Raw genomic sequence first — 27,089 nt, 5'->3', positions numbered from 1 at the left:
TTGACTAGAGTGTATTTCTTAATGACAAAATAAAATATTGGTAATATATTTCTTCATACACTGTTAAAATGAAATCATTCTAAAAATGAAATTACTGTATATTATGGAATGAAAATTATTCAAATACACTCAAGAGAGAGAGAGAGAATGTCTATTAATACAAAATAAAAATATTCTTAAGAAACTAACATTACGATATAACTGACAAGATTATTTTTCCAGAAACAATTTATGTCCATCTGATGAAAATACGTAACCAACACTATAGATATCATCAATTCCTACATTACCGAAATCTAAAACAACATATTTCCTGAAGTTTCTATTTCTTTTACATAAAAATTACAGATTTTTCTAAAACTAGCTTTGTGGTACATGGAAGTACTATGACTGTAGAACAATTCACAAAAACTGTAATCATGCATTCTCTAAACAAGTCATAAAACCTCATTACAAATACATTACACCATGACACAGCATATTATATAACATCACGATAAATATCATGTAACAGCACACTACTGTTACTCTAAAACGAATAAACATATATGCATGTTTAATACTTCAGCTTCCACAAGCTCCTGGTGTTTGATGTTGTTTTATCCCTGCAATGAAAAAATATAAATTTGAATAATCATGAAAATACAGTGCTGACTACAAAAACACCAGTAATATAAGAAGGGAATATGTTGCAGTACTGTATTGCCTTTATTTAGCTAAAACCTTTTACTGTATATGAAAATTGTTTATAAAATGAACATGACAAATTCGGAGATAATTTGTATTTTTCCTAACGATACAAACCTTAAACTATTTATTAGGGGTATTACTTTCAGTGAAGCTGAAAGGACGAGCCATTAAAATTTAGCGAGGGTCAACTACCCATCTTGCTAGGTAGCGGGGGGTAGGGGATTAGCTTGCTACCCCTTCCACTCACACACCTCTGATTGAGCTCACTTTGTTTGGAGCTAGGACTTTTAGATGGATAGGGTTGGCGGGTAAGCTTGTATAAATAGCTAAAGGTTTGTATCGTTAGAAAAAATACAAATTATCTGCGAATTTGTCATTCGTTCCATAACTGGAATACAAACCTACGCTATTTATTAGGGGTGACTCACCCATTAGGAGGGTGGACGTCTCTGCCAAACTGGCTTTTTGGCTACACGGGGAATCCTTATTTTGAATAGGTTTGTACTAAAAATAAGGAGTCCCTACACCTCGGTAAACCTTGATAAACAAGGTCTGTGGCCTACGCAAGCTGTGTGTGTTGAGATAAACAGCGTGTCTGTCAAGGTAAAGTTATTCCAAGTATTAGTAGAAAAAACTGTTGTAACTTGAGACTTTCCAATACCACCTCGCCAGGGTATGGAGACGTAACAGTATTGATACAATACTAGGTACACAAGGAAGTATGGTTTACCTGCAGTGATTTGAGGTCAGCTTCTGCAGAAAACCTAGGCTGCTGATTTCCCCAAGAGAGGGGAGTATGGAGAAAAGAATAAGAGCCAGTCATACCTTATCATTCATGCAGACTAAAACTGGGTAACAGTGCCCTCAATCTTCTTCTACTTGTCCAATAAGGAACTTGAGGTATTAAACCAGCAGTTGTGCAGCCACCACAGGGCTGATAGAGAATGTATCGAGCCTCTTGAGGGTCACGTCTTGCAGGTAGTGGCCTGTGAACGTAGTTTGACGTTTCCACACCCCTTCCTGTAGAACCTGCGTCACTGAAAAGTTTCTTTTGAAGGCCAGGGACGTAGCTACGCCCGACATTGTAGGCTCTGGGGTGGCGTGAAGGTGGAGGATCTAGATTCAGGGCATGGTCTATGACCCTGCGAATCCAAGCAGAGGTGGTTTTCTTGGTGATCCTCATCTTGTTCCTCCCTGTGCTGACGAAAAGTGAAAGCACACGGGGACAGGCTGCTGCTTTTCTTTTGAGGTAAAGCCTCTAACTCCACGGACAGAGTAAGAGATGATCAGGGTCATCTGTTACAGAGCGGAGACTCCAAATCCGGAAGGAGTCGGATCAGGGATCCGCAACCCCCGGATTCTGAATCTTGGCAACATACTCAGGGGGACGAAGCTGAACATTACCTTTCCCCATCCCCTTGAATAGGTGATGTCATATGAAAAACCATGAAGTTCGCTGACTCGTTTGGCCGAAGCCAAAGCGAGCAGGAACACTGTCTTTCAAGTCAGGTGGTGATCTGTTACCTGCAGTAATGGTTCGTAGGGAGTTCTCACTTCCGGCTGAGGACAGATAAGTTCAAAACTCTGTATGAGTATGTAAAATTCTAGCAATGAGGAAATGTCCTTTCCATTCAGCCTAAAGGCGAGGCTTAAGGCTGAGCGATAGCCATTTTACCGCTGAGACTAAAAGGTGCATTTCCTCACGCAAATACACAAAGAACTTCGCTATTACTGGAATAGTGGCATTGAGAAGAGACATAACCCTTCCATGACACCAACCACTGAAGACGTTCCACTTTGCCTTGCCTGGTAGACTGCTGCTGTTGACTTCCGCAGGTATCCAGACATCCTGCTTACAACTTGTAGTGAACATTTTCTCTGAGTGAGGAGATGCTGGATAATCTCCAGGAGTGAAATCGTAGCGAAGCTAGGGCTTTGTGGAAGATGTTGGCATGTGGTTGTCTGAGTAGATCGTGTCGTGGAGGAAGTTCTCTTGGAGACTCCAGCAGGAGTTGCAGATGGTGTGGAAACAATTCCGCATAATGCCATAGCAGAGCTATGAGGGCCATTGAGAGGTTGACTGATATTCTGGCCTTGTTGAGTACCCTCCTCATCAAACAGAACGGAGGGAAAGGTGTAGACGTCGATGTTGTCCCACCGTTGTTGGAATCCATCTTGCCAGAGCGCCTTGGGGTCTGGGACTGGGGAGCAATACAACGGAAGCCTGAAATTCGGGGCCGTTGCAAACAGATCCACCGTCGGAGAACCCCATAAAGTCAGGACTTGGTTGGCTACAAAATGATCCAAAGACCACTCAGTACTCACTATCCGAGATGCTCTGTTCAGGTTGTGGGCACGGCCATTCCTCTTGCCTGGAATGAAGCATGCAAATAGTGGTATCGAGAGAATCTCGGCCCATCCAAGTACAGTATCTGTACTGCTACATGGGAAAGGAGCTGCGAAAAAATACCTCCTTGCTTGTTGATGAATGCCACTACCGTGGTGTTGTTTGTCATCACCACCACTGAGTGGCCCGCCAGGAACTTATGGAATTGTTGAAGGGCCAGAAAGACGGCCTTCAATTCTAGGAGATATATGTAAAGGTATTTATCCGACTCTGACCAGAGGCCTAAGGTAGTGTGGTGCAGCACATCATTTGATTTCCCTGTATTGAACTGCAGAAGTAGAGTGATTCCTCTCAAACTCGTCCATGATAACAGTTTTTCTACTATCTGAAATGGGGAAGTCGACCTTGTTCCCCCTTGCTTCCTGAGATAAGCTAGTATTATCATATTGTCCGATTCAATGTTTTGAATTTTGTAGTAAAAGGTGATAGGAATTGATCCTCTTCTCCAATGCAAAATCTGAAAAGGAACTGTTACTGTTGTCATTCCCAAATATAGAATCTGCCGAGTAGGACCCAGGAGGGACTCCTTGACATTTACTATGACCCCCAAATGGCCCAACAACCTGAGTAACCAGACTTGTTGAATTCAAATCCTCTCTAATGAATTGCTTAAAATTAGCCCTTTGCCCAGGTACAAAAGAACTCTTGATCCCAAGTAACCTTAACCATTTTTTGAAGGGGGCCATCATTCTATTGAAAACCTGTGGGGCTGTCCTGAGCTCAAAACATTGGCGCTTGAACTGATAAACTCTGATCTATTGAAAAAGCAAAGAACACCCAATCTCTTGTTTGATTGCTCCCAGAGGGTGATTACATCAAGAACTCTAAGCACTGTACAGTACTTGTTGAGTACTGAAAATATCTAGAACTGGTCTCTAATCTCTTGAGCTTTTGGAGACTAAGAATAAACTGTATTAGTTTCACGATTTCTATTTGCAGTAACTGAGTTTTTGATGTATAATATTGTCAAGATAACTTGGACACAAAACTGGATTCTTTGATAAAGGCATCTTGGAAGTTGCAGGACTCGCTTGCCTTCTTTGTTCCCTAGTTTGCCATTTGGTTTTCGTAAAGGCCTTGGAGCATGTGATGCCCTTCTTACAATCTCCAATGCTGTAAAGAAAGCCCTTGATAGCGGTTAGGAAGTTCGTATGATTGGCCTTGATTTTGGTGCTGCCTTTGACCATGTTAATCATGAGGCTCTTGTTCTCAATCTTAAACAGTTGGGAGTGGGTGGGTCGTTTCTTAGCATCAATATTGAATTTTTAATTAATAGATCACAAAGAGTTGTTGTTGACGGGTACCATAGTGAGTATAAGAATGTGATATCTAGTGTTCCTCAGGGTAGTGTTCTTGGCCCATTACTTTTCATACTATATATACATGACATATGGTATGGCCTAGACAACAAGCCTGTTGCATATTCAGATGATGGTACTCTCTTTGCATCAATTCCATCTCTTCAATGTAGATCTGGGGTTGTTGAATCCCTTAATAGAGATCTTGCTAAAATTAGTGCATTGTACAAGTTATGGGGTATGAAGTTGAATCCTAACAAAACTCAAAGTATGATTGTAAGGAGATCAAGGACAGTGGCTCCTCAACATCCAATCTCAGCATTGATAATGTTTCTTTAACTTTGTATGACTCTTAAAATTTTAGGTGTAATTCTCAACAGCAAATTTACTTTTGATAAACACATTAGGTCTGTGTCTTCTTTATTTGCACAAAAAATTGGCTTATGAAGAATGTCTTTTAAGATTTTTGGCGATAAATTTGTTTTGAAGTGTTTTAATTCTTTCATTCTACCTTGTTTCGAGTATTGTTCTCATGTCTGGGCTTCAGCTGCTGATTTTCAGCTTAATTTGTTGGGCAGGAACTTATGGTCTACTAAATTTCTTATTCCTGATCTAGATATTAATCTCTGGCACCGTCGTTCAATTAGTTCATTATGCATGTTGCATAAGATTTTTTTACATTCAGATCTTTCCCAGACAGTTCCATCCTGTTCATAATACTAGGCATTCAGTTAATTCTAATAGTCAGGCCTTCTCCATCATGAGGCTCAATACTACACAGTACTCTAGAAGTTTTATTCCAGCTGTGACAAAGTTGTGGAATGATCTTCCTAATCAGGTGCTTGAATCAGTAGAACTTCAAAATTTCAAACTTACAGCAAATGTTAAATAGGCTGACATAAGTCCTTTTATAGTTTATATATCAAATATCTGTTTTAATGTTGTTAATGTTTTTAGAATATATTTTAATTGTTCATTACTTCTTATTATCATTTATTTATTTCCTTTCCTCACTGGGCTATTTTTCCCTGCTGGAGCCCTTGAGCATCTTGCTTTTCCAACTAGGGTCGTAGCTTACCTAGTAGTAATAATAATAATAATAATAATAATAATAATTCGGAAGCCTTTCTTGAGCATAGCTAATACCCATGAATCAGGCTGTGGTCTTTCCCAAACCGGAAGATGTGGAATAGTCTCCCTCTACTGGATTTCGGTGGAAAGGAATATCATACTTTTCTACAATAAGGTTTTTGAATTCGGTTGCCAATCCCTTTGGAACGTCTACTGTAACAGAATTTTGTTGTGTTATCTGATGAACAAAAGGGCCTCCTTGTTGGCATATCTGAGTTTGAGAAATCTGACTTGTAATTGAAAAGTTAAGCATTTCTATACATCGGTTCGAGTAACTACTCTATCAGTGTCAACTCCATCTAACACAGATCCCTAAATAGGATTAGAAATTAATTTTTATTTTTGTGCCTCTGATGCTGAACCATATATGTACAGAACTATTCTCTTGTCGTAATCACAAAAGACACACAGGATGATTAAGCAAGGTAGGTAATTTCAAATTTCATTCAAATCTTCATCTGTAAATTTCTCTTCTATGAGATAAGAAACTACTATAATAGAACCTGCAAAGTTAAGTGATTCAACACTAGCTATCTGATTACCTACAAATAATATCTCCCTTTCTTATTACTGTATAGTATATACAGGGTAGAAGAGACTCTTTAGCTATGTTAAGCAGCTCTTCTAGGAGGACCACTCCAAAATCAAACCATTGTTCTCTAGTCTTGGGTAGTGCCATAGCCTCTGTACCATGGTCTTCCACTGTCTTGGTTTAGAGTTCTCTTGCTTGAGGGTACACTTGGGCACACTATTCTATCTTATTTCTCTTCCTCTTGTTTTGTTAAAGTTTTCATAGTTTATATAGAAGATATTTATTTTGATGTCGCTATTCTTATAATATTCTATTTTTCCTCGTTTCCTTTCCTAACGGGGCTATTTTCCCTATTGGAGCCCCTGGGCTTATAGCATTCTGCTTTTCCAACTAGGGTTGTAGCTTAGCAATTAATAATAGTAATAATGATAATAATATACAACTCTTTTTTTAGTAAACTGACTTACATAACCCGAATTTAGATATTTTCTTTTATGGGGCACAATGATTGGATTAAGATTGGCTTCTAAATCACAATTTAGAATCAGGTTAAGGAATTGATTAGTCTTGCATGAATTAGCACATCTCTGAGTTAAAGAGGGCCTAATTACTAAACGTGAACCTGAATCCCCCAGCCTTTTTCTGAATATGAGAAAACAACTTTGAATCTATCCATAGCAAGGTTGGAGAGCTGAGGTGTGTAACTGTCCTGGAAGTAACCACTTTTTTCCAATTTATTAGAATAAGAGTCTTCCAAACTTACATTATTAAATTTATTAGGATATATTTAAGCAATAAAGTTTCACAAAGATTTAAATAGCGATACTTCCTCACTTTCATCGTCTCTGAGTTTTCTTCTTCCTCATTTTCCTGTCCTGCAAGAGAAGTGTGAAAATCAGATGATTTTTCTCTTTGTTTACAATTTGGAAAGGGTGTAATTGAAGGTACACATAGCCTTTGGTTTAAATGTATTAGTGCCTACTATAACCCCTGTACTGTACTATTATTTGAGACAAGCTAGAGGCCAAGGTTGCAATTGAACGGCGTATACTCGTCTGAAATGTTATGAATTTCATCAATTTAGGTTGAAACTTCATTTAGCCCCTCAGAGTTAACCTAATCATATGATATGCCATGCCATCCACATCAGTACAGTAAATGAAGTAGTATGAGACTGATGAGAACCACTCACTTTAGTGAGTGGAGGGATATGTAACAAGACAACCCACTCTGTCTTCTGTCTCACAATCTAGTTGTCATATACAGTGACAAACATTGTGGTTTTGCAGATGAAGGCACTGAAGAGAGTATAGATTTTGAGGCTCTCTGTGAGGCATTCAAATCTGTAGAGTGCAGAGTACATTCAGAATCCTTATTGAATAAAATTCTCTAAATACTAGCTTGACCTTGGAGGGTTGGGTTAGGTTTGGCAATGGGGCATGAAGGAACAGAATTACCATTATTATGGGATGATTTAATGGACTTCTGAATTTAACAAAGGAAGCTAGTGATAACATGATCTTGTGAAGCTCATCATTATTGAAAGATAGCTGAACTTGTGTTGTCCAAAGAAGGACGCATACCATTTCGTCATCATCCCCTCCTAAAATCAACTAGCCTAGTCTTTCCTGGCTTCTCTCCTGAGCTAACAAAAAATTTTCTTTTTTGTTTAGAACTGTTAACTTGATCGGCAACCACTGACACACAGTGTATGCATGCCCATTGAATTACAGTTCAGTATTGCCCCAAACACAACACACAAAGGGAATTTGGATCATGATCTCCCAGAAATGATTCTCTATGCACATTCCATGCAATAATTTCTAACTAAACCAGGAAGACTTCTTAATATGCAGCTATGTAAAAATTTGGAAAGCATGTAATTGCTGCCAGTCAACGGAGATAACTGAAGACAGGAGTATCTGATGCAGCATCCCTGGTCTTCTTAACACTTACCACTCAAAGGTTCCATGCCTTTGTTAAGGGTTATTAACCCTTTTACTCCCAGGCTCTTTGGAAATTTCCAACCCTTAACCCCCAAGGGGTTATTTTTTCCCCAGCACATTTTGCAGTATATATTTTTTAAATTGCTCTAACAGCCTTAATTTTTGTCATAGAGAGGTCAGGTTGGTCTCATTCTCTTGGAAAATGCCTGAATTTTCTCAAAAAAATATTAAAGATATGAAAAAAAAGATTTTTATAGCATTTTTTTTTGCAAGGACGTACCGGTACGTCCATGGGGGTAAAGGGATGAGTTTTGTGAAACGTACCAGTACGTCCTTTGGGAGTAAAAGGGTTAAAATGAAAGAAAATGAGAAAATTTTAAAATTTAAAAAATATGTTATTTTTATTAATAAAATAAATTTTTGAATATACTTACCCGATAATCATGTAGCTGTCAACTCCGTTGCCCGACAGAATTCTATGGAGGGATACGCCAGCTATCACAATACTAGAAGGGGGTGTACTTACCAGCGCCACCTGTGGCCAGGTACTCAATCATTTGTTGTTGACACCTCCTCAATTATTCCTCGGTCCACTGGTTCTCTCTGGGGAGGAAAGGGAGGGTCGATTAAATCATGATTATCGGGTAAGTATATTCAAAAATTTATTTTATTAATAAAAATAACATTTTTCAATATTAAACTTACCCGATAATCATGTAGCTGATTCACACCCAGGGAGGTGGGTGAAAACCAGTGTACATGATTAAAGGATAGCTAAGTATCCCAAATTTCATATAACAGTTATCTCAAATAACAATGAAATAATAAGTACCTGGTAAGGAAGTCGAATAGAACCGTTACTCTGCCTTTTATTTAAAGTTCGTCTTCCTTACTGAGCGCAGCGTTCCTCTTGGAGGCTGAATCAACCCAAAGGTGCCAAAGTACAAGGGGTTGCAACCCTACTAAAGGACCTCTACCAAACCTTTAACCCAGGCGCTTCTCAAGAATGAATAGACCACCCGCCAAATCCAAGGATGCGGAAGGCTTCTTAGCCTACCGTAACAACCATAAAAACAACAATAAAAGTATTCAAGAGAAAGGTTAAAAAGGTTATGGGATTATGGGAATGTAGTGGCTGAGCCCTCACCTACTACTGCACTCGCTGCTACGAATGGTCCCAGGGTGTAGCAGTTCTCGTAAAGAGACTGGACATCTTTCAGATAAAATGATGCAAACACTGACTTGCTCCTCCAATAGGTTGCATCCATAATGCTCTGCAGAGAACGGTTTTTATTAAAGGCCAACGAAGTAGCTACAGCTCTTACTTCGTGGGTCCTTACCTTCAGCAATGCAAGGTCTTCCTCCTTTAAGTGAGAATGTGCTTCTCTGATCAGAAGCCTTATATAGTACGAAAGCCCATTCTTGGACATGGGTCTCGAGGGTTTCTTGATGGCACACCATAAGACTTCTGACTGTCCTCGAATAGGTTTAGACCTCTTCAGATAATATTTGAGAGCTCTGACAGGGCAAAGAACTCTCTCTAGTTCGTTACCTACCATGTTGGAGAGGCTAGGTATTTCGAACGATCTAGGCCAAGGACGTGAAGGAAGCTCGTTCTTTGCTAGGAATCCAAGCTGAAAAGAACATGTAGCTGATTCGGTTGTGAAACCAATGTTCTTGCTGAAGGCATGAACCTCACTGACTCTCTTAGCTGTTGCAAGGCAAACGAGAAAAGCAGTCTTGAGGGTAAGATCCTTGAAGGAAGCTGACTGGAGAGGTTCGAACCTAGATGTCATAAGGAACCTTAAGACTACGTCCAGATTCCAGCCTGGAGTGGAAAGACGACGTTCTTTAGACGTCTCAAAAGACTTGAGAATGTCTTGAAGGTCCTTGTTGGAAGACAGGTCCAAACCCCTGTGGCGGAGGACTGAGGCCAACATGCTCCTATACCCTTTAATCGTAGATGTTGAAAGGGATCTCTCATTCCTAAGATGAAGAAGGAAGTCAGCTATTTGGATCACAGAGGTATTGGTAGAGGATATTGAATTGGCTCTACACCAGCTTCGGAAGACCTCCCACTTAGACTGGTAGACTCTACGAGTGGAAATTCTTCTAGCTCTGGCAATCGCACTGGCTGCCTCCTTCGAAAAGCCTCTAGCTCTAGCGAATCTTTCGACAGTCTGAAGGCAGTCAGTCGAAGAGCGTGGAGGTTTGGGTGCAACCTGTCTACGTGTGGTTGACGTAGAAGGTCCACTCTTAGAGGTAGAGTCCTGGGGAAGTCGACTAGCCATTGACGTACCTCTGTGTACCATTCTCTTGCAGGCCAAAGGGGAGCAACCAGCGTCAGCCGTGTCCCTTCGTGCGAGACGAATTTCTGCAGAACTTTGTTTATAATCTTGAACGGAGGGAATGCGTACAGGTCGAGATGGGACCAGTTCAGAAGAAAAGCATCTACATGAACCGCTGCAGGGTCTGGAACAGGGGAACAATAAAGCGGAAGTCTCTTGGTGATGGAGGTGGCAAACAGGTCTATGGTAGGTTGACCCCACAACGTCCAAAGTCTGTTGCACACACTCTTGTGGAGGGTCCATTCCGTGGGAATGACCTGATTCCTTCTGCTGAGGCGATCCGCTGAAACATTCATATCGCCCTGGATGAACCTCGTGACCAGTGTGAGGTTTAGACCTCTTGACCAAATGAGGAGGTCCCTTGCGATCTCGTAAAGGCTCCTCGAATGGGTCCCTCCTTGCTTGGAGATGTAAGCCAAGGCTGTGGTGTTGTCTGAATTCACCTCCACCACTTTGCCTAGCAGGAGGGACTTGAAGTTCAACAGGGCAAGATGGACTGCTAACAGTTCCTTGCAGTTGATGTGGAGTAATCCTTGTTCCTTGTTCCATACTCCTGAGCATTCCCGTCCGTCCAAGGTTGCACCCCAGCCCGAGTCCGATGCATCCGAGAAGAGATGAAGATGGGGGGTCTGGATGGCCAATGATAGACCCTCCTTGAGAAGAAGATTGTGCTTCCACCACCGGAGAGTGGTCTTCATCTCTTGGTTGATAGGGATAGAGACTGCTTCTAGAGTCGAGCCCTTGTCCCAATGAGCTGCAAGATGGAATTGAAGAGGGCGGAGGTGGAGTCTCCCTAGCTCGACAAACAGGGCCAGAGATGAGAGGGTCCCTGTGAGACTCATCCACTGTCTCACTGAGCAATTGCTCCTCTTCAGCATGCTCATGATGCACTGTAGGGCTTGGTTTATCCTGGGGGCCGATGGAAAAGCCCGAAAATCCCGACTCTGAATCTCCATTCCCAGGTACACAATGGATTGGGAGGGAATGAGTTGAGATTTCTCTATATTGACTAATAGACCTAGGTCTCTGATTAGATCTAAAGTCCAAGAGAGGTTCTCCAGACAACGACGACTCGTGGAGGCTCTCAACAGCCAGTCGTCTAGGTAGAGGGAGGCTCTGATGTTCGATAAGTGCAGGAATTTCGCTACATTCCTCATCAGATGAGTAAGGACCATAGGAGCTGTGCTTAGGCCAAAACACAGGGCTTGGAACTGATAGACAACCTTTCCGAAAACGAATCTCAGGAAAGGTTGGGAGTCTGGATGAATGGGAACGTGAAAGTATGCATCTTTCAAGTCCAACGAGACCATCCAGTCCTCCTGTCTGACCGCTGCTAAGACCGACTTGGTCGTCTCCATTGTGAACGTCTGCTTGGTGACATACTCGTTGAGAGAGCTGACGTCCAGCACCGGTCTCCAACCTCCTGTCTTTTTGGCCACAAGAAAGAGACGGTTGTAGAAGCCCGGGGATTGATGGTCCCGGACTATAACCACTGCCTTCTTCTGCACAAGTAGCGAAACCTCCTGTTGCAATGCTAGCCTCTTGTCCTCTTCTTTGTAGTTGGGAGAGAGGTTGATGGGCGATGTGGTCAGAGGCGGTTTGAGGCAGAATGGAATCCTGTAACCGTACCTCAGCCAACTGACAGACTGTGCGTCTGCACCTCTCTTCTCCCAGGCTTGCCAGAAGATCTTGAGCCTGGCTCCTACTGTTGTCTGGAGAATCTGAGAGTCAGTGCTTTCCCTTAGATGTCCTGGGTCCTTTCTTAGACTTGCCCCTGTGAGAGTCTGGACGGGAGCTTCCTCGGCTGGGGGCTCTACCACGAAAGGGCGGTATGAACCTAGTGGCCGGGGTATCAGCCACTGGAGAGCGATAAGTCTTGGGGACAGAGGTGGTAACCTTAGACTTACGAGCCGATGAGGCTACAAGATCGTGCGTGTCCTTCTGTATCAGGGCAGCCGACAAGTCCTTAACTAGCTCCTCGGGAAAGAGGAACTTTGAGAGTGGAGCAAAAAGGAGCTGTGACCGCTGGCACGGTGTAATGCTGGCTGAGAGGAAGGTACACAGTTGTTCCCTTTTCTTCAACACCCCTGATACAAATAACGACGCTAGCTCACCCGATCCATCCCTGATAGCCTTATCCATGCAGGACATAATTAACATGGCAGAGTCTTTGTCCGCAGGAGATGTTTTCTTGCTGAGGGCTCCCAGGCACCAGTCGAGAAAGTTGAACATTTCGAAAGCTCTGAACAACCCTTTCAGAAGATGATCCAGGTCTGAGAAGGTCCAACAAACCTTCGAGCGTCTCATCGCAGTCCTCCTAGGCGAGTCCACCAGACTTGAGAAGTCAGCCTGGGCAGAGGCAGGAACTCCCAAGCCTGGTGCTTCCCCTGTGGCATACCAAACGCAACCTTTCGATGCGAGCTTCGTTGGAGGGAACATGAAGGAAGTCTTGCCCAGGTGTTGTTTAGACTGAAGCCACTCCCAAAGGTCCTTAAGGCCCTCTTGGAGGATCTAGCTAGGACAAGCTTAGTATAGCTCGACTTAGCTTGTTGCACGCCTAGCGAAAACTCAGATGGAGGAGAGCGGGGAACAGCAGAGACGAAGTGGTCAGGGTAAAGCTCCCTGAGTAGAGCCAAGACCTTTCTAAAATCAACAGACAATGGAGAAAGCTTAGACTCCTCCACGTCTGATGAGGGATCAAGATGTGCCTCCTCATCATCCGACACTTCATCAGCAGAAGGTAGCGAAGCAAAAGGACCAGAATGCTGAACCGCAGAGTCAGAACGGGTAGGAACAACAACAGAGGTTTCCTCAACTTGAGGGAAAACCTGAGGTTCAGACTGCATAGGCTGAACAACAGTCGGAGCAGAAGGCAGGTGCAAGGGTGAAGGGGGTTGACTCCTAGCAAGAGTTGCACCCAAGGATTGCACCAGCTGAGCGGAGGACGGAGGCGGAGTAGTCCGTTCCTGTTCCTGAGAGATGAGTGGAGCATGAGAAGGTTGAGGCTGCTCAGAACAAGGTAAAGTTCTAGCAAGCTGAGGCTCCTGAGGCGCAAGTGCATGGTGTAGATGAGCTTGCCTAGACGAGGGTTGAACTCGGTGCAGCGCTGGTTGAGCAGGCAGACTCACGGAGGGGAGAGGTTGTTGTACCCCAACCGAGAGTTGCACCACTGGTGGAGCAGCAAGGGGAGGAGGAGGAAGAGTGTAACTCTCCTGATCCCAAAGCAAGGGTTGCCTTAAAGAAGGCTGAGGCTGAACAACACTGTGAACAGCAAACTCCGAAAGTGGTTCAACATCGTACGCCTGGCAGATGGTGCTGCGACCAGGCGGAGCAGGTGCAGGCTGGGCGAGCACAGGCGGAGCAGGTGCAGGCTGGGCGAGCACAGGTGCAGCGAGAACAGGTGGAGGGAGTGCAGGAGGTGCAACACTCTCAGCCCGACACTCACGCATCAAGTCCGAAAGCTGAACTTGCATGGACTGAAGCAGGGTCCACTTGGGGTCGGCAGAAACGATAACAGACTGAGGTAAAGTCACAGTCGGGGTCTGTATAGGCAGAACCTTACTCCTCTTGGGCGGAGTACAGTCGACCGATGACAGAGGCGAGTCGGAGCTGAGCCAATGACTGCAACCTGGCTGAGCACTCGCTGACTGAACTCTACGTTTAAGCGGTCTCGAGACCTGAGACCAACGTTTCTTCCCTGCATGAAGATCAGCGGACGAGATGAATATTTTAAAAGACGTACAAAATCCAATTCCGAAAGTCCGGCGCACTCCTCACACCGATTTTCTAATAGACAGGGCCTGTCCCTACAGTCAGAACAAGCGGTGTGAGGATCTACCGAGACCTTCGGAATACGCCTATTGCAAGACCTACATCGTCTATGGGAGGGAGCTTGCGAAACGTCAGACATCTTGTTTCAAAGAGTAAGTCAAAGGGTGATCCAAAAACAAGCAAAAATTCATTAACCGTTAATCAGAGTTTATATAAAAGCTAACTAGCTAATATAAAAAGGATTCCAGTATGCGACAGCCGTTAATCTAAGAGAATACTTCACCAAATATCCATGAATAAACTCGAAGACCATGAGCGTATCCCAGAACGTCTAGCCGGAAGCACGACAGAGGAATAATTGAGGAGGTGTCAACAACAAATGATTGAGTACCTGGCCACAGGTGGCGCTGGTAAGTACACCCCCTTCTAGTATTGTGATAGCTGGCGTATCCCTCCATAGAATTCTGTCGGGCAACGGAGTTGACAGCTACATGATTATCGGGTAAGTTTAATATTGAAAAATCAAGTGTCAATCAAACTGAGCTTTTAGAGAAGAAGCAATATGAACATCATGGGAGATTCTTGGAAATAAATGAACAACTACCATAAAAGGCATCACAGCTAGTTTGTGAAGGACCCTTTTTTTTTTTTCTTTTTTTTTAACAGGAAGATTTCCACAAGAGAGGTAAGCAGGGCAAGGGATTATTTATATTACCTTGTGACATACAGCAAAAGTTGACTAGAATCTATTTCTCATACGTGCTCCCGAACCCCCTGAGAGCATCGGGTATGAGTATGCAATCAAACCCTAAGACATATCAATGTACCATTCTATAGTCTCATAAATCTTTTAAAACTACCAATTGCTGCAGAACCGTGCTTATTTACCCCTGAATAAGACTATCTAACACTTACCCATAGAGAGTTTAGAGCAATAAGTGTGGTAGTATGGAGCTGCGGACCAATGAGAGGATTCATCTGGTGCATATAACAACATAACCAGCTGTAAATAAGAAAAAAGTTATAAGCATATTGAAATAACAGATCTTTAGAAATGTTTCATCCTGCCATGCAAAAATTACAAATTCGTAGATAATTTGTATTTTTCCTAACGATACAAACCTTTTAGCTATTTATTAGGGGTTATTACTTTTAGTGAAGCTGAGAGGACGAGCCATTAAAATTTTAGCAAGGGTTAACTACTCGTTCCGCTAGTTAGCGGAGAGGGGGGGCGATAGCTTGCTACCGCTCCCGCTCACACACCAGCGATTTAGCTCACTTTGCTTGGAGGTAGGATTTCAAGAGGGATAGCGCTGGCGGGTGTGTTTGTATTAATAGCTAAATGTTTGTATCGTTAGGAAAAATACAGTATACAAATTATCTACGAATTTGTCATTTGTTCCGTAACTGGAATACAGTCAAGCCTCGTTATTCGCGACAGTTAGGTTACAGAAACGGGCGCGATAAGCGAATAAATACCTGTACTACGCTAGGGTGGGCTAACTCCCAACCTAAAAAGTCACTGCCCCTTGCCACCAGCGGGTGCCGAGCTGATGATGAGCACGGTAATTACTGCCTAATATTGTTTTAATTTGGTTTCTACAACAGCTTATAATCATATGTACATTATACATTACACTACATACTGGACGTAGTAAGGTTACAGTACAGTATTGTGCTAATGTAAAGTTTACCGAGTCATCATCCCCTTAATGTTCTGTATAAAAAAGTTGTTCCTATCTAGTAATACTGTACTGTAACCTAATACTCACTGATACTGTAGTGTATATTACTGTAATAAATGTACAGTAATATTACAGCAGTACAATTTAACTACTTACTGTAAGTGTTGGGGGTTTTCGTTCAAGACTCGTATCCTACGCCGCTACTCAAGAAGCATATCGCAATTTCTTATGTGTCGTCTCGTGCGCAGTATGTTACTATATATCTATACTTTCTTAAACAGAAATACAGCTTATTTTATAAACTAAAACCTTAAATATCTCGATAATAATATCTCTCTCTCTCTCTCTCTCTCTCTCTCTCTCTCTCTCCCTCTCTCTCTAATATTCAATTTCGTTTCGGAACCATTATTGCATTCTAGATAATTACGTTTATACAAATACAGTGAACCCTCGTTTATCGCGGTAGATAGGTTCCAGACGCGGCCGCGATAGGTGAAAATCCGCGAAGTAGTAACACCATATTTACCTATTTATTTAGCATGTATATTCAGACTTTTAAAACCTTCCCTTGTACGTAGTACTGTTAACAAACTACCCTTTAATGTACAGAACACTTAATGCATGTAATACAGTACCCTAAACTAAAACAGGCACAAATATTAAAGGCGACTTTATATCATGCGTTTCCTAAACACGCCAAAAAGCACGATAAAAAATGGCAACCAATGTTTTGTTTACGTTTTATCTCTGATCCTAATGAAGAAACAAACGCATTTACACATCTGTTTATAGGTTAGTTTTTGCATCAATTATATTGATTATTCAGTACAGTATGTTGATTTGGTTATTACTAATGTTTTACTTAATTTTTCTTAGGACTTCCAAATGAAATTTTTTTCTTTATGACGCCGCCTGAAACGACGGCGTCATAAAGTACGCTCAGTAAACAAACTAAGGAATTTAACCTGCATGATGAAAGTGATAAATAATGATATTACAGTAAAAGCTTTTATAAAATATGTTATTACAAATATTATTTACCGTATCTATATAAAATCATACATACGTAGCAAAGCAGGAAAACAATCTACGAGAGAGAGAGAGAGAGAGAGAGAGAGAGAGAGAGAGAGAGAGAGAGAGAGAGAGAGAGAGAGTTGTTTTACATACGTAATTGTAAATTTTAAACAAAACAAAAATAGCCCCATTTCATATAAAATAGATTACAAATATTTTACTTTATCATATTACAGTAGTCTGTATAATACTGTAAAGTTCAGTACAGTATGTTGTTGTTAAAGTCGTGGCGATGAAATTCTCACGAAACAAAAACACGCCATTTGATTACAACAGCTGATTCATTCTCTCTCTCTCTCTCTCTCTCTCTCTCTCTCTCTCTTCGTGTTATACAATACTTACATTTAGATGAAGAAACTAAAATTAGTTTTCTTAATGTCAATTAAATACGAAATGAAATAATTAGGCCGAGTCTACATCCATTTCAATCATAGCCAAAAATAGGGCATCCGATTTCATCAGCAAACCACTATTTTTTGGGAAATATCATTTTATTCTAGAAAATTGCCACTCTTTAAATAGTTAATTGCACATTAAGAAAGCGTGTACTTTTGTTTTTAAATTTCGGGTGTGTTTTAAAAATCGAGTATTGTTGACTTTTTTTTTTTTTTACTTTTGGCTGTGATTAGATCAGCTGTCATCTAGCTGCCGCTCTTGAGTGTGTACGAATACACTAACAAAGTATCATTAATACCATTTCTTAACTTATTCAAACCGTCTACAGTATACAGTTGATATTACATAAGCACCAATGTGTTATAACCTATCAAATTTTTTTGTTTATTACATTTAAACCCCCCTCTATCTCTCTCTCTCTCTCTCTCTACCTATCTCTCTCTCTCTCTCTCTCTCTCTCTCTCTCTCTCTCTCTCTCTACCTCTCTCTCTCTCTCTCTCTCTCTACCTCTCTCTCTCTCTCTCTGTGGGCTACTTTTCACTACCTCCCATTCCTTACCTCTCTCTATCTCTCTAACAAATGATATCTTTGTTGCTCCTCAAAGTTTCATTTATATTGAAAATCAATCATGATTCAATTTTCCTTACTTTCTCCAATCTCGCACCATCGGTCACATCGCGGTATTTTCGATATTTCCGGAAAATCCGCAATATATGTATAGACATGGGTTATGAAAAAAATCCGCGAAGTGGTGAATCCGCGATGGTCGAACCGCGAAGTAGCGAGGGTTCACTGTAGTTAATTGAGCTTTAATATGACAAATTCGTAGATAATTTGATTTTTTCTTAACGATACAAACCTTAGCTATTTATTTAGGGGTATTACTTTCTGCGAAGCTAAAATGATGAGCCATTAAAATTTAGCGAGGGTCAACTACCCATACCGCTTGTTAGCGGGGGTAGGGGGGTTAGCTTGCTACTGCTCCCACTCACACACCGGTGATTTAGCTCACTTTGCTTGGAGGTAGGACTTCAAGGGCTGGCGTTGTGAAAGTCACCTGGAGCATTCACACCCTTGCCTGTAAAACCTGCGTCACAAAGTAATCTGCTTAGAAGTCCCATGCCCCTGACATCGTGAGTCGATGTGTTGGATGAGGATCTGGATTCAGAGAGCAATTGATGACTGTGAATCCAGCAAAGATGATGTTTTAGTGATCCTCCTCTTGTCTCTCTTAGTGCTGATGACAAGAGAAGGGACCCGGGTGGGCTGTTGCCATTCTCTTGAGGTAGAGCCTCAAACCTTACCCTGGTACAGTAACAGATGATCTGGATCGCCAGTTACCGAGTGGAGACTTGTCTAGGATCCGTCACCTTTTGAGACTGTGTCTGGCAACATACTCGGGGATGAAACCAAATGTTGCCTTTCACCCTTCTCATTAATGGGCTATGTCGAAAGAGAGACAATGAAGTTCCTCGACTCGTTCTAAACCAGGTGAAAATTTGTTGCCTGGTGAAGTGGAACGTAAGGAGGTCTACTTTGAGACCGGAGAGCTCGAACCATGTTCCGAGAGGGAGGTCTCAATTCCAACTGGGAAAAGGCAAGTTTGAAAGTAAGGCTCACGGTTGAGTGATCGTCTTTACCTGCTGAAGCTAAAAAGGGGGCCTTTTCCTCCTGCATATACTCGAGGAGGTATCGAGTGGAGAGATACGCTTTCCCATGACACCAACCACAGAAGACGCTATACTTTGCCTGGTAGACTGATGCTGAGGAATTCCTCAGATATCTAGACAACCTCTTCGCAACTTATTGCGAAAAGCCTCTGTGAGAGAGGAGGTACTGGGTAGTCTCAAGGTGTACAACCACAGCAAGGCTACAGCTTGTGGTAGATGTTAGTGTGGTTGTCTGTGACGTGGAGAGGGTTCTCTTGGAGGCTCTATCAGGAGCTATGAGAGCCCTTGAGAGGCTGACCAATGTTCTAGCCTTGTTGAGTACCCTTCTCCAGATAAAATAAGGACAAGACGTAAACGTCGTTTTTGTAACCACCGTTGTTGGCAAGCTTCTTGCCAGAGAGCCTTGGGGTCTAGGACTGGGGAGCAGGGGAAGCCTGAGGTTCAGGGGCGTTGCGAACAGATTCCTAGTTGGAGAACCCCGTAAAGTTGGGACTTTGTCAGCTACAAGGTGATCAAAGACCCTTCGGTACACCTTATCTGAGATGCTGTGCACAGATTGTCGGCGAGCACATTCCTCTAGTCTGGAATGAAGCGGGCTGATAGTGGTACCAAACGGACTTTGTCCCATCTTAGTATTTATACGGTTAGATGAGAAAAGCCAACGAGCAAGTTAATTCTTGGTTGTTAATGTGAGCCCCTATGTGGTGTTGTCCCTCATCACACCACCGAGTAGCCCGTTAGGAACTGATAAGGCTGTTGAAGGACCGGAAAGTTGGTCCTCATCTCTTGAGAGATTTAATTGAAGGTACTTTCGAACTCTGTCCAGAGGCCTGAGGTCGTGTGGTGCAGCACTATGGTCCCTCCTCCCTTCTTTTGATGTGTCTAAGCACAGCATCAAGTCTGAGGGGTGGGGAAGGATGAGAAGGTTATACCACTCCGTAGATTCTCGACTGACACCCATCCCTTGAGGTTCGCCCAAACTTCTGGTCCCATGGGGATCAGAATGACCGGGGAATCGAAGGCTTGATTCCAATCGGTCTGAAGCCGCCCTCGAGAGAACAAATATTGAGGCTAGACCGGCCAGAGATGATAGGTGTCCGAGGGAAAAAATAGTCACTCTGGGCTGGGAGTTCTTCTCGTTTTGAGAAAGGGTCTTGTGACTTTTCTACGTCTGTCTTTGATGAGAAGGTTTTGTGGAGATTGGTGTCTAGAATCATTCCCAGATATACCAGTCTTCTGAGAGAGAAGTAGGGAAGACTTCCAAAGGTTTACCATGATCACCCGATCTTGGTAAAAAGACTTCAGAAATTCCGGTGCTAATGCAAAGTTACCACCGAGTCTGCTAAGGTCAGTCAGTCGCCCAGAAACAGAGGAGACAGAAGCCGATCCTGCACGTCCAGTATGGGTGCTGTGGAAAGACTGAAGCACAGTGCCCTGAACTGATGTTTCTTGTTTGTCTAGACTGAATTCTCAATCTTTCCTAGAAGATGGATGGTATGGGCCTGGAAGTATGCGTCCTTTAGGTCCAGCGTGCAAATCAAGACCTGTGGTCTTAGCCCTTGTCCGAACTTCAACATGGTGTGGACATTGATCCAAAGGGACAGCTCCTTGCGGATCCTTTTGCATGAGAGATTGTTGAAGCTGGGGTCTAGACTCATGGAAGAAAGGATGGGATGCAATACCCTGTGTAAGGATTCTTCCCTGGGAGAGAACTTTAACTGATAGAAGTAAGGAAATGCTCAACCCTACCATGCGCCCTGATGGGATTGATGCTATTCCTTAGAGCAGCATCAGTCTGGCGAGTGTTAATCAATGGTTAACGGCTGGGTATCGTGGTTACTGCGCAGTTGGAGAGTGCTCGCGAGTAGTCACCTGTCGACAAGCTGCTGGTGGGGGTTGTCAATCGTTTGCCGATCACTTTAGTGGATTGGTGTGATGGTGAATGGCATATAGTGAGAAGTGTGTTGTATGCCTTCTGATCTAGGGAATCAAGGGCAGAGGTTGACTAGTAAGTCCGAGTCACGAACTGCTGGTGAACGGCGAATTGCCGATGATCGGTGAATCGGTGATCTGTGAACCGAAGATGGTAACTGACAGGCAGATGAAGGCTGTTTGGTCAGTCAGCCAAGGAAGGTTAGCGATTAATGAGTTGGTGATTGGCTTGGGAGCCCTGAGAGACAGCAGAATGGTTTAATGATTGTTAGTTGGTGATCGGTGAGCCATTGATGATCAGCGATCAATCGCGGACCGGTGATAAATGAGCTAGAGATCAGCAAGCTGACGATTAGCTGGTCAGAGATAAGCGAGCCAAGGTCGATGATCGAAGAAAGACGAGCTGCCCACCGGCGATCTAGTGATCAGCAAGCTGATGACTGGTTACTGACTAGAAATGGGCGATCGGCACTCTAGCAATCGGAGATCGTTAGCAATTGGCGAGACTAGAGGTCAATGATCAGAGAGAAATGAGCTAGCAATTGGCGATCTGGTGATCAGCAAATGGTGATCTAGCGATCAGTCGGTTGATGATATCTCATTGGTGGAAAATGAGCTAGAAATTGGCGATCGTGCTAATGATAGGCTGTATGTTCAGATCGTGTTTGCTGACAGTGGTACTGTCAGGAAAAAACTCCTGAAGAGAAAGGACCAAGGGTTCCCTATGAGGAGTCTTCACATATGGTAGATGCGGTTGATTCACCTTGGAAGATGGAATCTTAGGGATCTTGACCCCTTCTGTGAAGCCTTTTCCCATTTTTACCGGCGGGCATGCTGTAAAGTGTTTGTGGGGAGGGGAATGGGGCAATGGCGACCTGTAACAAGTTTTCATTCTTTTTGCTTCTCATGCGAGTGCGCAGGAGAGTACTGAAGCGTTGGTGCACAGGATGATGCTGGTGCTCGGTTTCTGCTGAAGCGGAGTTTTCGGAGAATGGGAAGAAGAGCGTTGGCGAGCAGGCAAGAGCTGGGGCATTGGCAAGCGCTGCTGCATTGGTGAACGCTGGCGTGCAGTAAGTTAATTACAGTGGGCAGTGGTCATTTCCATAGAATGCTTTTTTTTTTTTTTTTAACAATTCTGCATCTCTATTGGCTTCCTCCAAAACGCCCACTTCGATCACGTCATGGAAGCTTCTAGAAGAAATTTATGATGCAATCTGGAGCAGGTGTTAAGTCGTAATAAAAAGGGCAGCACGTGTCCACCCATGATGACATATTTCATAGACACGGATATCCCTCAGGCTTGGTTTCTCAAAATAGACTAACTCGACTGATTAAGACGATGACATCTTGGTCAAAACAAGTAGTCCCCTTATCGCTGCAGGTGCTCTCGTCGAGGCTCGGTTTACTTTCAAAGTGCTGACGACAGTGAAATGATGACAGGTTTGACCAAACAATACAGTAGTCGAATCTCGTCTCGCTGCTCACACTTTGGGGGTAGGTATTATTGTCTTTCATAACATATCCTTTTAAAAGTATTGTATCTACCCATGACAACTGGAAGTCTCATAGGCTTCTCAAAGGGCGTTGCCCTCGAGAGTGCCTCTTCGCAGTGATCGAGAGGCAGGGTAGGGACAGACTCCCCGAGGATCTCGTAGTATCTCCTTTAAAACCCATACGGAGGAGGGAGGAGCTTGGAGGATGAGTTGGAGCGAAGAGAGGAGGTGGACTCAGTTGCCTGGACACTGCCTTCTGTTTGGCACTCCTCAACCCCTTTGACCAGGGCAGACTTGCACTGGCCCTCAGGGGTTTTTGAGTATCTTAAAAGGCATGCTCAGAGTCCTTCCTCTCCTTCTTCGTTAGCTTAAGGCAAGCGGCAGCTGGCAAAGCGTCATCCTCGGGATCACTTTGCCCTTCCACATACGAACTCTCACCCATAGGAGCCAGGAGTGGGTCGTAGTCATCATCGGGAAAGACCGGAGACAGGGAAACTGCTGAGGAAGTACTCGCCTCTGGCTGACTAGGAGGCAGCGATGAGGGAAACCTGGCCGAGAAATTAGGGATGGCAGCCAAAAACGGAGATGGTACTTCGTCCTCGGACCACCTGGGCGAGGCGAGGTGAGGTGGGTTTCGTGAGGATGGAAAATCGTGAGAACCCTCTCTAGAACAATACGTAGGAACGTCAAACGCTGCTGCTCCGAAAGCGTCGCATGACATAGCACGCCACTGAGGTGGGTCAAGGGGGTGGAAAGCCAGGAAGGGGAGCAGCCGTGGATCGTAAACCCCGGTCGCATGACCCATAAGAATCCACCCAGCGAAGACCTTAAGGAACCTCATCACTAACTCCTGTAGGATGAACAACAGGGGGTTCAGCGTATCGTCAGTCGCGTGAGCCCGAAAGCCCTGCACAACGAGAATCCGGAGACTCTTTGTCATGAATGAAACTCTTGATGACGAGGGTCACGCGAAGCGACAAATTCAGCGTGATCGTGTGAACCCCTAGAATTCCAGGGACGAGAAGAGAACGCCATGCTACGAAAACCCGATGGTTCATGGGCTCAACGATACCGGTTTTACGAGACCCCGAATGGTCAACGTAACAGAAAACCGTAGTTTCCATGCCACGAGACCCCCAAAAGATCAGCGTGACGAGAGACACGAAACCCCGAGGGCTTAACGTAACCTGGGTTGTGAGACCCTGAAGGATCAACGGAACGAGAACCCGAGGTTTTCCTGCCACGAAAGCCCGAAGGATCAGTATGACGAAAGACACGAGAGTCTGAGGGCTTAGCGTAACCTAGGTTACGAGGCCCCCAAGGGTCAGCAAAATTTTTTTTCATCTTCCTTGGCCGCGAAGTACGAAACCGCAATTAGCGAGGTCTAACTGTACTGTACCCCTATAAATAGCGAAGGGTTTGTATTTGCGTCGGAACAAAAAAGGTTTTATATGCAATGGTGTTATTGTTAATTTTTATCATAATTTTTAGTTTACTTCAGTTGAAGCTATTCCATAAAGAATGAGCAACACATGGATTCCAGGAAGTTTCATTAAAATAATAAGGATAATGAAATTTCAGAAGAATGTTAGGGAGAGCCTTATAATAGCAATTCATATACATAACCTCACTCAATAACAGGTAATAATAATTTCCTGGTTAGAAATGTCTTCAAAATTACAGCATCAATAATAAACAAAATTACTTGAATATATAAAAATACTCTCTTAAAACTGCTTCATTAAAGAGCAGATGTGTATGAAATTATTCTATCAAATAAATGGTTATTAACTACATATTTTCCAAATTCAATTCAAGCCTTAAAAACTTTCAACAGCATTGAAAAGGATCAGTATGACCATACTCTAAGGCTGTTTAAAGGATTTGGGTTGAGTAATCTAAGTCATAAATGCTTACAGTACTTAAAAACTTTGCTACTATACTTACAATAGCCAACAAGCTGCTGCTGTTATTATCAGGATACACTGCATTAAACTGAAAAAGAAAATTGCATATAAGTAACATATTACAAATTATTGTATACTGAATCAAAATACGATATAAAATATATGTTGTGATAAAAATAAACAAAGTACATTCTAAGTCTAACGTAAAAGTAATTTCTGAGTACAGGACTGTATTTCACAAATTTTTGTTGGATTATGCGGATACTGTACACTACTTGACTATTTCAGCTATGATGAAACAAGATTTCTAAACAGCAAAAATTGGCATCAACCATTGTTGGAAATACTGGCATAGCTAGAAATGCTGAGTGCATTTCCAGAGCAATGCCCAAAACCTCCTGCTACTTGATAACGATACAGAGCAAAATATCAACTGGAAAGAAATTATTTTTTTTTCACACACCAAGGCCCGCCTGAACAGACCTTTAGTGTTTGATGGAGGGCGAGAAATAAACCCGTAAAAGTGAAAAGTGAAAGTGAAGTCAAACCAGTTGTTGTGCAGCCACCACAGGACCAATAGAGAATGTATTGAGTATTGAGTCTCTTGTGGGTTACATCTTGCAGGTAGTGGGCAGTGAAGGTCATTTGACACTTCCACACGCCCGCTTGTAGAATATGCACCATAGTGTTATTTGAACACCAGAGACGTAGCAATATCCCCGACCATGTGTGCTCTGGGTCGAAGTGTTGGAGGAGGATCTGGAATCAGTGCTAGGTTAATGACCTTGTGAATCCAGGCAGAGATGGTGATCTTCATGTTCCTTCTCCTCCTTGTGACCTTTCCCCATGCTGATGAAGTGTGTTGACACTCAGGGCGAGCTCTCGTAGTTTCTTTGAGGAAGGGTCTACAGTTTCTCTTTGACATAGTAACCATTGATTTGGATCATTGGTGATGTTGCAAAGGACCCCCAGACAGAAGGGTTTGGGTTCTGGGATCTGGGGTGCCAGAATACTTCTTATGATCTTCATTAGAAATATTGTGCTATAGTAAATGTATACCAATAATTCTAACAAACCCTTTAAACCTAACATACTGGCCTGGTTTGGTACATTTTTACCCCTGCGCTTATACTGTGGTATTAAATATGAAACCGCAACCTCCCTTCTTTACCTTAGAATGATGTGTCTACTCAGAATAGGGTGGCTCCACTTACTTAAACCCACCTGAAACAGGTATTATTATAGAACACCATGGGAAAAACTGTACTAATAAAGAAATGGGTTTATCTACAGAAAAACTGTTTTCTTAAAAAAAAATTACCTTTATTTCCATCGCAGATAAATAGTTAATAAGACATACCCTAAAATATCCTATGGTACTGTAATGGGTGGCCGCCAAATGGGAACCGAGGGTTTAGGGTGGGCAAAATTTACTGGCGAATCAATTGATACTGGTAAAACTAAACTTTTCTTCTCTATACATTATTCTCTGGGACGCATAATAAATCCACGAAAAAATCGCACAAAATATGGGGATTCTCTTCCCCTGAAATATTTATTTCACTCTTTTGGTTACATTTTACAAGTCGGACGTATCTTCTCCCGTTTGTGCGTTTGTGCAAAACTTGATGCGCGATACTTTATACTTCCTACGCACAAGCCATCCTTCCACTTTCTTTCTACCAATGGAATTACTCCCGTTTCTTCATTTGTAAGTAGCTCCTCCTCCTAAAGTTTACCATATTTGGGCATGTATGCATGCTTGAGTTTGATGTAGAAAGTTCTGTGACACACCCCGTTTTGGAGCCTTTGTATATCAGCGGCCATTTCCTCACGCGTTCATTAAAAATGGACATCAACTAACCTAAACTTTACCCCCTAACCTAACCTACAAGCCATGTCCTTACCTTCTTACCTAACAGGTGGGGGGTGGTACTGCCCCCCTGTGACCCCCTCTTACACTGCCGTATTCTAATTTAGACATAATAAGACATACAGGTGACCACTATCATACATATACCCCCTCGTTTTTTTAGGACAACTTCTCGGGTCCTTTGTAGCTGTGTTAAGTGTTGGGTGTGTGTTATTGGGCTCAACGTAAAGTGTAATGGCTGCCATCAAGGCTATTCGAATGCTATAGCCAATTTCACGGTATCATAGTACTCCTGGTGTAGTGAATAATTTTTTAAAAGCTCATTGTGTTAACTCTCAAAGGTTAAAGTGCCCCGAATGCAATTCTGGTAGGGATTTATTTGTAAATTTTAGTTTATGACCTGGGATGGGCGGCTGTGCGAAAACCGGACTAAACCTGATTGTTCTACACTTTTGAGATTTGTAAAAGATTACCAAACCTAACAAACCCACCTGACCTGGAGAAATTATAGTTACGGACGGAACAACATTTTGAAGAAAAACAAATATGAAATTTGTATGATTAGACAGGATTAAATTTATACTAGTTGAAATAAGCTTATGGGTTTTCTCTCCCATGGCTATTCTGCAGTTTTATTGTAAATAAAATTCAAAATTACTAATTTAGTAGAAGCTAAAATAACGAAATGAAATAATAAATATGTCCTATCAGCAGGCAATAGTCGACCGTACATAAAGAAGCTTCTGGAGTTGCATATTTCTTATATCTTTATATCTGTATATCTTTATAGTCAAGTCTTACCTTCGGTTTGGACCTTTTGGAAGTATAATGGGCAAAACAATGCCCACCACACCCCAAAATAAGGTCATCAAAATCACGGGAATAGCAGAGGCTGACATCTTTTGCTTTGCCTTTTGACGAGTGTCTTGTGAAATG

The 27,089-nt window shown here is 42.7% G+C and overlaps 1 protein-coding gene across 1 annotated transcript; it reads right to left on the bottom strand.

Moving 5' to 3' along the window:
• LOC137630850 (V-type proton ATPase subunit e-like) lies at positions 1 to 27,089 on the bottom strand. Its single transcript, XM_068362397.1, has 4 exons — positions 26,955 to 27,089; positions 24,321 to 24,368; positions 15,039 to 15,126; positions 1 to 605 (listed from the first exon to the last, which is right to left on the bottom strand). The coding sequence occupies exons 1-4, from the start codon at positions 27,050 to 27,052 to the stop codon at positions 600 to 602; spliced, it is 240 nt and encodes a 79-aa protein (XP_068218498.1). The 5' UTR covers positions 27,053 to 27,089; the 3' UTR covers positions 1 to 599.

Source organism: Palaemon carinicauda, chromosome 39, assembly GCF_036898095.1.
Source record: "Palaemon carinicauda isolate YSFRI2023 chromosome 39, ASM3689809v2, whole genome shotgun sequence".
In the NCBI taxonomy this organism is placed as follows: Eukaryota; Metazoa; Arthropoda; class Malacostraca; order Decapoda; family Palaemonidae; genus Palaemon; species Palaemon carinicauda.
The sequence above is the reverse complement of the archived record's forward strand: the minus strand, read 5'-3'. Positions and strand labels throughout refer to the sequence as shown.

Bases quoted from the DNA above. Each gene is read 5' to 3' on its own strand.
- LOC137630850 (XM_068362397.1), bottom strand. From the start codon at position 27,052: ATGTCAGCCTCTGCTATTCCCGTGATTTTGATGACCTTATTTTGGGGT. The intron at 24,369-26,954 runs GTAAGACTTGAC...TTTCTTTTTCAG, and splicing joins CCAAAAGGTCCAAACCGAAG to TTTAATGCAGTGTATCCTGA. The intron at 15,127-24,320 runs GTAAGTATAGTA...TCTTATTTACAG, and splicing joins GCAGCAGCTTGTTGGCTATT to CTGGTTATGTTGTTATATGC.